The sequence below is a fragment of the Oncorhynchus tshawytscha genome, unplaced genomic scaffold (assembly GCF_018296145.1).
Source record: "Oncorhynchus tshawytscha isolate Ot180627B unplaced genomic scaffold, Otsh_v2.0 Un_contig_3761_pilon_pilon, whole genome shotgun sequence".
NCBI classification, from domain to species: Eukaryota; Metazoa; Chordata; class Actinopteri; order Salmoniformes; family Salmonidae; genus Oncorhynchus; species Oncorhynchus tshawytscha.
This window is the reverse complement of record NW_024609794.1, coordinates 334,123-346,548: the sequence shown is the minus strand read 5'-3', so window position 1 is coordinate 346,548 and position 12,426 is coordinate 334,123. Positions and strand designations below refer to the sequence as shown.

The window sequence follows — 12,426 nt, the reverse complement described above, 5'->3', positions numbered from 1 at the left end:
GTCGGACCTCGTTTTTTTCTCTAGTTCCCAGTTGTTTTGTTGTTTTGAACGCCCTGAAGTCGGATGTCAGAGTTCACAGTTGTCATGAAAGCACTGTTAGAAAATGTGTAGAGTGTATGTCATAAATTAGATCATCACAGAATCCGTGAAAACAACGAGTTATTGTTTTCTCTGATATATGCCTATACTTTAAGTCCTCTTATTGATACTGGGTTTGGTAGACAGCAATATTTTGAGGCTCTAACAAAGTGGGATTTAACAGCAGGATCACCATCACTTCAATCAATCATAGAAGGGAAAGGCTGTTAACATTTAGGCCCTAATGCATGTTTAATCTCTTCATTGCTAGCAAGGCAGTGAAGAGCTCAGTAAGAGGATTGGGTTGTTTTTCAAAGTGGAGCTTGTTTACCAATACCATTACCATACATTTCAAGCATACAGTATAACTTGAGTGCATTTTGTTGTACAGGATCTGTACTATAGCATGCAGTAGCATAAAGTTGTATGGTCAGAAAACATCTGGAGAGATTGCGGAGAGCGAGAGGGTTTAGTAAACCTCTCTAAATGTCCGACGTGTAAGTTTTGCAGCTCCATATAGCTTGGCCTACCACCAACTTTAGAAACTGCTCACTTTAAAATGTCCTACAGTTGTATGCTGAATCTTTTTCTCAGCTTGGCACATCACGCCGACAGCGTCATTGCAGTTTTTGGTACACCAGAAGTACATTAATTTTCAATGTATTTATTTAAATTTGATTTAACTAGGCAAGAACCAATTCTTATTTACAATGATAGCCTAGGAACAGTGGGTTAACTGCCTTGTTCAGGGGCAGAACAACAGATGTTTTACCTTGTCAGCTCAGGGATTGATCTAGCAACCTTTAGGTTACTGGCCCAACACTCTAACCATTAGGCGACCTGCCGTGTTTGCCTTGCAGCATTGCCTTGCAGCATTGCGTTGCAGTGCGTTCTGTGTGGTGCATACATTGGATTTATTGAACATATGCTTCAAACTGTATACATAGACGGCTTGACAGAAATGGTTGTAGAAAGGGAATGTTGAACTTTTGTTGCACACATCCAGATGATGCTGCATATTATTTTGCGGAATTACGCTGTCGGTGTGATCAACGCGCCAGATATATCTGCTACTTCATGTTGACATACCAAGAGGTTTCAACCAGTAAACACAAGAAGCTTTTTTTTTCTTTCATATTTTATTCAAAATGGCTGATGTGAGGCAGGAAGGTGGTTCTTGTAGCTGGGTGGAATGTGCTTACTCTATGGAATGATTTCCAATATTAGTCCGTTAAACCCTTTTTGTTGTTTTCTTACTACTTGCACTATCCGGGACTGGTAGACTATATTAATGGAACATCAGCAGATCAGGAGTTACACCCTTTAGTACTCTTCTCCTTCTTCATCCTCTTCTCCGATGCTGTCAGTACCCACCTCTTCATAATCCTTCTCCAGGGCTGCCATGTCTTCTCTGGCCTCTGAGAACTCTCCCTCCTCCATGCCCTCTCCCACATACCAGTGCACAAAGGCTCTCTTGGCGTACATCAGGTCAAACTTGTGGTCAAGCCTGGCCCAGGCCTCAGCGATGGCGGTGGTGTTGCTCAGCATGCACACAGCTCTCTGGACCTTGGCCAGATCTCCTCCAGGGACCACTGTGGGTGGCTGGTAGTTGATACCGACCTTGAAGCCAGTGGGACACCAGTCCACAAACTGGATGGTGCGCTTGGTCTTGATGGTTGCGATGGCAGAGTTGACATCTTTGGGCACAACATCACCACGGTAGAGCAGGCAGCAGGCCATGTACTTGCCGTGACGTGGGTCACATTTCACCATCTGATTGGCTGGCTCAAAGCAGGCGTTGGTGATGTCAGCAACAGACAACTGCTCATGGTAGGCCTTCTCAGCAGAGATGACTGGAGCATAGGTGGCCAGAGGGAAGTGGATACGGGGATAAGGCACCAAGTTGGTCTGGAACTCTGTCAGGTCCACATTGAGGGCTCCATCGAAACGCAGGGAGGCGGTGATGGAGGAGACGATCTGACCAATCAGCCTGTTGAGGTTGGTGTAGGTGGGGCGCTCAATGTCCAGGTTCCTGCGGCAGATATCATAGATGGCCTCATTGTCCACCATGAAGGCACAGTCCGAGTGCTCCAGGGTGGTGTGGGTAGTCAGAATGGAGTTGTAAGGCTCCACCACAGCAGTAGAAACTTGGGGAGCTGGGTAAACAGCAAATTCAAGCTTGGACTTCTTCCCATAGTCGACAGAGAGACGTTCCATCAGCAGGGAGGTGAACCCAGAGCCGGTGCCTCCTCCAAAGCTGTGGAAGATCAGGAAGCCCTGGAGCCCAGTGCACTGGTCAGCCTGAAAGAAACAAAGGGAAGAACATGTCATTATTACCCTTCATTGAAATGTATCCCTTTTGGTTTCAGTACAAGGTCAACACAAGGCCTAGCAATGAAATGGATCTTACCAGTTTGCGAGTCCTATCGAGTACCAGGTCGATGATCTCCTTGCCAATGGTGTAGTGACCACGGGCATAGTTGTTGGCAGCGTCCTCCTTGCCTGTGATCAGCTGCTCAGGGTGGAACAGCTGGCGGTAGGTACCTGTGCGGACCTCGTCTGTGGACATGGGGAATTGACATTCAATATCTGTAGCTTTAACCTATAAAAATATGGAGATTGGAATGTCAGTAGGCAAATTGTTTGTCAACTTACCGATGACGGTTGGCTCCAGGTCTACAAAAACTGCACGAGGAACGTGTTTACCAGCTCCAGTCTCACTGAAGAAGGTGTTGAAGGAGTCATCTCCCCCTCCGATTGTCTTATCACTGGGCATCTGTCCATCAGGCTGGATCCCATGTTCCAGGCAGTACAATTCCCAGCATGCATTGCCCATCTGGGCTCCGGCCTGGCCGACATGCATAGAAATACACTCACGCTGCAGAGAAACAGAGGTGTCAACTTATGGCCTTCATGAAGCTCAACGTCAAGAAAACGTCCTCCCTCAACTGATGAATGCTCATGGATATCCTATCTGTTATTCAACCAAAACACAAAAGAAAAAATGTTGACACTCCAATACATTAATGGCTCTAGGTACAGGCCAAGCTGTTTGTGGCCAAGAAACCGTCTACACCTCCACAAACTCTGAAGAGCTCCGTTGGATGAATAAGAGCAAGTGTTATTCATGGAACTGGCTGTGGAAGAATATATCTGAAAATGATCCATCCAATGAAATCAGCCCTGACATCTGTGAATCCTATTCATGATGAAGGTAGGACCTTCTATTTCCTTTCCTTTGTTTTCCATTTTAGATTCCTGGCTGCAGACTGGTCACATGCATATAGCCCACAGTTTCCAATGATACTCTCTCTCACTGTCCCAGTCTAGATATCTGAATCGATCATAGGCCAGGGATTCAATGTCATTGCTGCTTGACAACAAGCACCATCCATACCAACTGCAAATCAGTAGTCCTATTGTTAGGATACAAATTATTATGAGTCAATAGTGAGAGTAGTCATTTTACTGTGTCTTAACACCTGTTCCAGCTTTAAATCTTATATTACCCCAACGACAGCTGGCTAAAGGGTGGGGTTGCTTCTCCGCAGGCTGTGAAGCTTTGGGCAGCTGAATGCTGAGTCATATGCGGGTTATTACTGCAGCCCCACAGAGACTGAGCTGTGTGAACAACAATTATTGGTACCGTGATTGTCTTCCCAATAAAACATTTATTTACAGGAAGATTGACCAGGGTGATTGCAATTTGTTCCATTCATTATAATGGGTGGATCCTGCTTTCTGCTAACAATGCCTGTAGTGCTGCGGTCGGTCTTGAACTAACCCTGTCTTCAATGAGAGGGGGCAGTCGTTCTCCAATGAAACCAGCAGTGCAGTTATGAACTCCCAGTGCTAGAGAGGAAAAATCCATAGCCCGGCAGGCCACTCCCCACTCTGCCCTCAGTGCCAAAGCGCGCTGCTTTGTGTAACGCACAGACAGGATATCTGATTGTGTCCTCTAGAACATACTCAAACTTTTTTTCTCTTTATAACTGCTCAACCCATATACAAATATTCCCTCCCCTGTTATTACTCAAGAATGAAAGTACAACAAAAAATTGCATTTAGCCAAAACAAATGGTCAAGTAAACAATTTTGTAAATACCCTTCCACCCAAACAAATGGAATAATTGTTCTTGAAAATTCCTTTCTACATCAAATTGAGGCAAGTGCTTCTGACTGTAATGTGCTTTCCTCCCGCTGGTGGAGGAAACTGTGCCAGTTCTCTGGCGTCAGCCCCACATGCTCTGAGTCCCCTTCGTCACAGTGCTGAGTCCGTCTCCACTGCACCCAAACCCACAGCCTATCCAACAACGGCAGCGTGGCTTTTAATGCTATCTATAAGATAAAAAAAACCTGAAACATTAGCCAATGATAGTGTACCATCAAACACTAACAAACTATAAATAAATATACCCCTATATATTTGACCGAAAATGTACAAATGTTCAATCCAAGGACATAATTATTTCTCTCACTGTTTGTCTAAAATGTAGTTATTTTTTTCAGAATCAGCTGCAGTACTCAGCACTCACCATTTTGACAGATTTCTTTCCTTCGGCCGACGTTGAGGATTCGGAGAATGAAGGCTGTAATGGGGGAGGGGGCCACGGTGGGGGTTTTATATGTCTGGTGGAAGGGCGATGCAGGAAGCTGTATTATTTTGTCTTGGCGGGAGCGACTGTTAGCACAAAAAAAGGGGCGGCCCCTCGGCAAGCTGCTAATCTCTCTCAGGGACAGAGTCAGAGCTGTAGTTCTGCTTTCAATGCACAGTCCACACTCCACACTCTATAACCCAAAGGAATGCTCCTCGGGCAATTAAAGGTTGACAAGCAGATGTTACATCGTGGGTAATATCTTTCATAATCACTATCACTAATATAATATTTAATGTAGAGAACAGGGAATGGAAGTTGGCTCTACTGGAAGGGAAAGAAACTACTCAAAGCACAGGGGAGGGGCTTGCAACTTTGCATATAATACCTGCTACTGGGAACAAAAGAGCCGAGAAGTAGCCTAAACCGAAAGTAATCTTTTTAAAGTAAGAAATATTTGTCACAATCCTAAATGTATTTTTTCATTCATGCTCAAGGGGCATTTATAAGTTATATTGGTTACACTTTCTTAAGAATCGATGTGTAGGCCTATATCATTAATTTAAATGATAGTAAATATTGGAGATGGCGCCTTTTTAAGTACCCTGTTAACCTAGTTTTGTAGAGAACACAATTGTAGGTCAGCTTTTACAAAGACTGAACTGCTGTGGAATTAGCTATTTGTTTTTGGCCCCAACTAAACATTTAGAAGACGAGCCTCGTTACATTTCAACTCAATCACATCCACTGATTGTACAAAACATTAGGAACACCTTCCTAATATTGTGTTGCACCCCATTTTGCCCTCAGAACAGCCTCGATTCGTCAGGGCATGGACTACAAGGTGTCTAAAGTGTTCCACAGGGATGCTGGCCCATGTTGACTCCAATGCTTCCCACAGTTGTGTCAAGTTGGCTGAATGTCCTTTGGGTGGTGGACCATTCTTGATACACACGGGAAACTGTTGAGCATGAAAAACCCAGCAGATTTCATAGATGGCCTCACTCGGCACAGTCCGAGTGCTCCAGGGTGGTGTGGGTAGTCAGAATGGAGTTGTAAGGCTCCACCACAGCAGTAGAAACTTGGGGAGCTTGATAGATGGCAAACTCAAGCTTGGACTTCTTCCCATAGTCGACAGAGAGACATTCCATCAGCAGGGAGGTGAACCCAGAGCCGGTGCCTCCTGTGGAAGATCAGGAAGCCCTGGAGCCCAGTGCCTTGGTCAGCCTGAAAGAACCACGGAAGAATGTGTCACAAACCATATATTTCTTTATCAAAGATAGAAGGTACATCCACCTAGAAAGATGACTAGTTTGGGTCTTACCAGTTTGCGAGTCCTATCGAGTACCAGTTCAATGATCTCCTTACCAGTGGTGTAGTGACCACGGGCATAGTTGTTGGCAGTGTCCTCCTTGCCTTTGATCAGCTGCTCAGGATGGAACAGCTGGCGGTAGGTACCTGTGCGTACCTCATCTATTGGGAGACAACAATACATTTATAAAACTACTATTGACATATGCTTTTTGTCAAATTCCATCAGTTGTTAATGAAAGCCTCCTGTTTACCAATGACAGTTGGCTCCGGGTCTACAAAGAATGCACGGGGAACATGTTTGCCGGCTCCAGTCTCACTGAAGAAGGTGTTGAAGGAGTCATCTCCCCCCCACTTGGCATCTGTCCATGCAGATGGATCACATGATCCAGGCAGTAGAGCTTCCAGCATGCATTTCCAATTTGAGCCCCAGCTTGGCCAATGTGGACAGAGATACATTCACCCTGGAGAGACAGAAAGGAATCACTCAAGTCACATGCCATTAAAGAAAAATGTTTTTTTAAGAACAAGCTGTGGTGGAAACAGCTGAACTCTTGCTACACTAATTTGAGGAAAACTCATTTCTATTTCTTGATTGAATTATTTAATATAAAGTTTGCTATGGCCTGGTGAGTTTTTTTTTTAATGATCTAGTTAGTTAATTCTAGTTAATTGCCTCACAATGACAAACGTAACATGAAAATATTACTAAAATCATCATCTTTTACTAAATTAATATTTGTCTTTTAAATATTTTAACTTTTTAAAATTGCAAGCAAACATTAGATTTTAGAAAACGTTTCAGACTCTCGGACTCTCTTGAAGCAGTTGCCTACCCGGGGAATCCTTTATATTGCCATGTAAAGGCTCATGGAGCAACTTTTTAACCGTGCCGGATTGCTAGGCAACAACGGTGCATTGTTGTAGTAACTGGAGAACTCGGATAAGCTGATACTATCTTTGATTCTTAACTGAAACAGGGACAAAGACCAATAATATGAATTGCTACCTTGAGTCTAGGATGGGTGAACAGGAACCTTGACCTGTCCAGTATTTGTGAAATAAGACCCATATGTATTACATTTATTTGCCTTGCCCTCCTCATATAGTAGTTACATTTTACAAGTAAAATATTGAGCATTTTACAAGTAAAATGTAACTGAAGTTATATGAAGAAAAATAACTATTTAAAAATGTATTTTGCACTCTGAACAAAGTCTGTTTCAAGATATTTTGTGCTCCTGTTTCAATGGTTTTCACTCATTTACCTTAGAGGACACTGTACACATTTACTGCTCAAACTCTTTCCAACTAAAGAGGATCCATTTTGTAAAGGTCATGTTGTCCCATTGCCCTGAGGAAAGAAAATGGATACCTCCCCATGGTGACCTGAATAGGCTGTTGTTACAGGAGATCATTATGGTCACCATAGTAGTAGAGATTAATTTACAATGCAAATGTCCTCAGGTGAGCGGGCGCCTAGGGAAAACCTCAACTTCAGTCTTCCGTAAAGCAGGTGTCATTTCAGAGCTCTGTCTATAGTCCTATTGTCTATAACAGAATGTGAACAGCTGGCTTCACACAAGTTGTTCTTTTTGAAACCAAGTGCTTTTGTTCTTAGTTTATCTGGTGTGTGTGTGGTCAGAAGTCTTCATTGTTTGCCAGGGAAGCAGTCTTTCCTTTCAAAGGATTGGCTAACTATATGTAATATTTATAAAAAATGCTTGTCTATTAAAAGAGCATATTATATATCAACTAAATGATTTATCTTGCCATCAATATTGTGTAGTTTTACAATTCATGCTGTCAAATTCACAGCTCTAAGGCATTACCGCAGCAGTATTTGTTTTACTTTTGAGTGTGGTGAAAATGATGGTTCTACCACTAAGGTTTTGTTAGCTGTTAAATACACTGAATGTAAGCAAGTGTTGGGCAATGCATAACCACAGGTACTGTAGCCACAGTTGACTTTTCATCAATGAGTATCTAAGGAGATACTGTAGTTCTCATTTGTTTGTCTTTAGTTACCAATCATTTTCTCTTCTTCTCAGGAGTCAGTGTTTTACAGCTGTGTGTCAGCTGAGCTTGGCGCTTTGTTTCATAAGAAATAGAGACCTGAAAGTTAGATGGCTTCAGTGTGAGCTGACTACGTATCACCAAAAGTGGTGTGTTTACAGTACTCAATAGCCTTAACCAAACACTCTCCCACAGCTGAAGCAGGACGGGATGGAGAGGTTTAGCCGAAGTTCAGGAAAGACAGAGGACACCATTAACACCAGTGTGAGGTGGTTGATGGTGCACTACCTCCTCAAATAGATCATTGTGTGATACAGTATGACTGACTTCCCTCAAGGCAGAACCTCTTGCCACAAGCTGTGGAATGAGACAGGGTAGAGGGTTTATGCATTGACATTACAGAAAAATTTGTTTTGAGCAAGCATGACACAGACCAATATTTTGGGCGTTGATAATGAATGCTTTATTTTTTCACAGAGGATTCATATCCAAAGAAATAGATGGTTACAAATTATTGTTACTATTCTCGATTTGGTCAAAACTGTATCTGGCTGACAATCATAGAATTGTGTAGTTTCAACATTCATGTTGTAAAGCTGAGATTATAGATCTTAACATTCTACACTTCCACCCCCGCATCCTCCTCTTCATTCCCTGTTGTTCTTCACAGATGTTGTTCTTTACCAGTTGACTACTTTTTAGTATTCCTCTCCCTCCTCCTCCCCCTCGTCCCCTACACTGTCAGTACCCACCTCTTCATAATCCTTCTCCAGGGCTGCCATGTCTTCTCTGGCCTCTGAGAACTCTCCCTCCTCCATGCCCTCTCCCACATACCAGTGCACAAAGGCTCTCTTTGCGTACATCAGGTCAAACTTGTGGTCAAGCCTGGCCCAGGCCTCAGCGATGGCGGTGGTGTTGCTCAGCATACACACAGCTCTCTGGACCTTGGCCAGATCTCCTCCAGGGACCACTGTGGGTGGCTGGTAGTTGATACCGACCTTGAAGCCAGTGGGACACCAGTCTACAAACTGGATGGTGCGCTTGGTCTTGATGGTGGCGATGGCAGAGTTGACATCTTTCGGCACAACATCACCACGGTAGAGCAGGCAGCAGGCCATGTACTTGCCGTGACGTGGGTCACATTTCACCATCTGATTGGCTGGCTCAAAGCAGGCGTTGGTGATCTCAGCCACTGATAGCATCTCGTGATAGGCCTTCTCAGCAGAGATGACTGGAGCATAGGTAGCCAGAGGGAAGTGGATACGGGGGTAGGGCACCAAGTTGGTCTGGAACTCTGTCAGGTCCACATTTAGGGCCCCGTCAAAGCGCAGGGAGGCGGTGATGGAGGAGACGATCTGACCAATCAGCCTGTTGAGGTTGGTGTAGGTGGGGCGCTCAATGTCCAGGTTCCTGCGGCAGATATCATAGATGGCCTCATTGTCCACCATGAAGGCACAGTCCGAGTGCTCCAGGGTGGTGTGGGTGGTCAGGATGGAGTTGTAAGGCTCCACCACAGCAGTGGACACCTGGGGAGCTGGATAGATGGCAAACTCAAGCTTGGACTTCTTCCCATAGTCGACAGAGAGACGTTCCATCAGCAGGGAGGTGAACCCAGAACCGGTGCCGCCTCCAAAGCTGTGGAAGATCAGGAAGCCCTGGAGCCCAGTGCACTGGTCAGCCTGAAAGAAACAGAAGGTAGAAATGTAATAAATGTATTTATTAGTGATGGGCACTGATATGTAAAATCAATATCCATATCAGTTTAACTTTTTCAAACCGATATCATATTAGTTTGAATGAATAACATTGCAACTGTGTGGAATACATTTCCACGGCTTTGTGAAGTTCAGACAACTGCTTGCTCGTTGCCCATTGGGCCAGGTGTGAATGTCCAGGGGGCCTAATCAACCTACACAACCAGTTTGAATACAATGGGAAGTCTGTTGAAGTCTCCTCTCCACCCCACTTATTACATTTTTAAATTTATTTTACTAGGCAAGTCAGTTAAGAACAAATTCTTATTTTCAATGACTGCCTAGGAACAGTGGGTTAACTTCCTTGTTCAGGGGCAGAACGGCAGATTTGACTTTGTCAGCTCGGGGATTCGATCTTGCAACATTTCAGTTACGAGTCCAACACTCTAACCACTGGGCTTACCTGCCTGTCATCCTCATTGAAAGCAAGTCTAAGAAGTGGTAGATCTGTTCTATGTGCACTATTTCTATGCCTCCAGTTCTTAAGTTTTAGTTTTTGCGTCTTACGGTTTTGAAAAACGGCGTCAAACCTGGTGGTGGTGCTTTCCTCGTTTGTTCTCTATTGTTTCCGCAAGCATGGGGGGAGGACATCAGAGGGCACCATCAAACCATCATGTTTAAAAAAAAAAAAAAACTATTTTGCGCATAAATAATGTTTTACCCTCAAGTGTGTGTACGTTACCGTATTTATACGTGGGATGTTTTACAACAGAGAAAGTTCTCAATAGCATACTCAGAAGCACTCCAGCTAAGTTGAACCTGTGAGCGGGTTTTGTGTCTGTAGCAATAGTCATGTATGCCCTTTTACATAATAATCTAGTTCAGCAATTATAAACTGGGTGGTTCGAGCCCTGAATGCTGATTGGCTGACAGACATAGTATATCAGACCGTATACCAGAGGTATGACAAAACATTTATTTTTACTGCTCTAATTACGTTGGTAATCAGTTTACAATAGCAATAAAGCACCCGGGGGTTTGTGATATATGGCCAATATACCACGGCTAAGGACTGTGTCCAGGCACTCCGCGTTGCGTCGTGCAGATGAACAGCTCTTAGTCATGGTATATTAGCTATATACCACACCCCCTTGGGCCCTATCGGATAAACCGATATCACGATAGGCCTTGCTCACATCGATATCAAACGTTATGGATATCATATAGAAGTATTGATATTGATCAACTCCACTAGTATTTATTAGCATTTCCACATTTGGTGTCAACACAAGGCCTTGCTTTAAAATGCTATGAGTCTTACCAGTTCATTCTTACCTGAAAGAAACAGGGAGGAATGCATTACAAACCTTATATATTTGTATCAAAGATGGACGGAACATCCACTTAGAAAGATGACTAGGTTGGGTCTTACCAGTTTGCGCGTCCGGTCGAGTACCAGGTCGATGATCTCCTTGCCAATGGTGTAGTGACCACGGGCATAGTTGTTGGCAGCGTCCTCCTTGCCTGTGATCAGCTGCTCAGGGTGGAACAGCTGGCGGTAGGTACCTGTGCGGACCTCGTCTGTGGACATGGGGAATTGACATTTAATATCTGTAGCTTTAACCTATAAAAATATGGAGATTGGAATGTCAGTAGGTAAATTGTTTGTCAACTTACCGATGACGGTTGGCTCCAGGTCTACAAAAACTGCACGAGGAACGTGTTTACCAGCTCCAGTCTCACTGAAGAAGGTGTTGAAGGAGTCATCTCCCCCTCCGATTGTCTTATCACTGGGCATCTGTCCATCAGGCTGGATCCCATGTTCCAGGCAGTACAGTTCCCAGCATGCATTGCCCATCTGGACACCTGCCTGGCCGACGTGGACAGAGATACATTCACGCTGCAGAGAAAGGACACAATTGAAACCATTAGCCATATTAAAATGTTCACAACTTCAGGTTACGGTTTTTGGGAGGATTTAGGTCAAACAACTAAATAGCATTTCTAATGTTACAGCTAAACGTATCTCTTAATTTGCTCAGTAACATTATCAGTATCAATATTGCCAATACAATTCTATTTCTAACCATATATATTTGATCTATCAAGGCAATGAAACAAGAAGCAGATCTGTTTTAAGAGACATGAGGCGTATTGAAGACACAAAGGATGGGAGCGCTGCATGAAGGGAGCAGGAGACATAATATTCAGAAGCTTACCATTGTTGCAGTTTCTTCAGGCCGACGTTAAGGATCTGCGACAGAAATCTTGCTTGTGTGTCCTGGTGGCGGCTCGTCTGTATTTATAGGATTAGCGAACACCTTGGTAACAAGCTTTGTTGTTGGTAACAAAGGGGTTAAATGTGTTTGGTCGATCGGAGTTCTGGGCTGGGAAGAGGAAAGCCAATCATTCAGCTCGAGAGGAGACACTGCATACAAGCCCTGCCGCACATCAATAACTCCTCCCCATCTACCCAGGATGATAATGTGTAACTGACCATCCGACCGACCAGCCCCACCTTACGTAGGACAAAAGGTTCCTAAGGGGACTAATTTAATCCCTAAACATTAAAGAACAACCTGTACCACAACAAATGTTTAGAAAATACACATACTATGTTAGTGGCAGTACCATGGGTCCGTTAACGAAGGAATTAGTCACTTTAAGATGGTTGATCCCCTCCCCCATAGCCCCTGCTGCTTGAGCCATTTGTTATTCAAAGGCGCTGCCTT

General features: G+C 44.0%; 1 protein-coding gene and 1 pseudogene across 6 annotated transcripts; both read right to left on the bottom strand.

The window, feature by feature from the left end:
• Positions 1-1,198: 1,198 nt before the first annotated feature.
• On the bottom strand, positions 1,199-12,230 carry LOC112217939 (tubulin alpha chain-like). Of its 6 annotated transcripts, none has more exons than XM_042318171.1 (5): positions 11,914-12,230; positions 11,372-11,594; positions 11,127-11,275; positions 8,753-9,679; positions 1,199-1,452 (listed from the first exon to the last, which is right to left on the bottom strand). In XM_042318171.1, the coding sequence occupies exons 1-5, from the start codon at positions 11,914-11,916 to the stop codon at positions 1,402-1,404; spliced, it is 1,353 nt and encodes a 450-aa protein (XP_042174105.1). In that variant the 5' UTR covers positions 11,917-12,230; the 3' UTR covers positions 1,199-1,401. The 6 variants fall into 6 exon arrangements, with proteins under 6 accessions (XP_042174105.1, XP_042174106.1, XP_042174104.1 ...); XM_042318172.1 differs by lacking the exons at positions 8,753-9,679; positions 11,127-11,275; positions 11,372-11,594; positions 11,914-12,230 and adding exons at positions 2,489-2,637; positions 2,734-2,956; positions 4,184-4,416; positions 4,614-4,751 and having other exon boundaries at positions 1,199-2,379; XM_042318170.1 differs by lacking the exons at positions 8,753-9,679; positions 11,127-11,275; positions 11,372-11,594; positions 11,914-12,230 and adding exons at positions 2,489-2,637; positions 2,734-2,956; positions 4,614-4,762 and having other exon boundaries at positions 1,199-2,379.
• Positions 5,580-6,441, bottom strand: LOC112218124 (annotated as a pseudogene).
• Positions 12,231-12,426: the final 196 nt, after the last annotated feature.

What these genes read in the sequence shown, in the direction of transcription:
- LOC112217939 (XM_042318168.1), bottom strand. Translation starts at nt 3,949, where the DNA reads ATGGATTTTTCCTCTCTAGCACTGGGAGTTCATAACTGCACTGCTGGT. An exon ending in CCCCTCTCATTGAAGACAGG is followed by an intron (nt 2,957 to 3,862) that starts GTTAGTTCAAGA and finishes GTTTCTCTGCAG; the next exon opens with CGTGAGTGTATTTCTATGCA. An exon ending in TCGATAGGACTCGCAAACTG is followed by an intron (nt 2,380 to 2,488) that starts GTAAGATCCATT and finishes TGTTTCTTTCAG; the next exon opens with GCTGACCAGTGCACTGGGCT.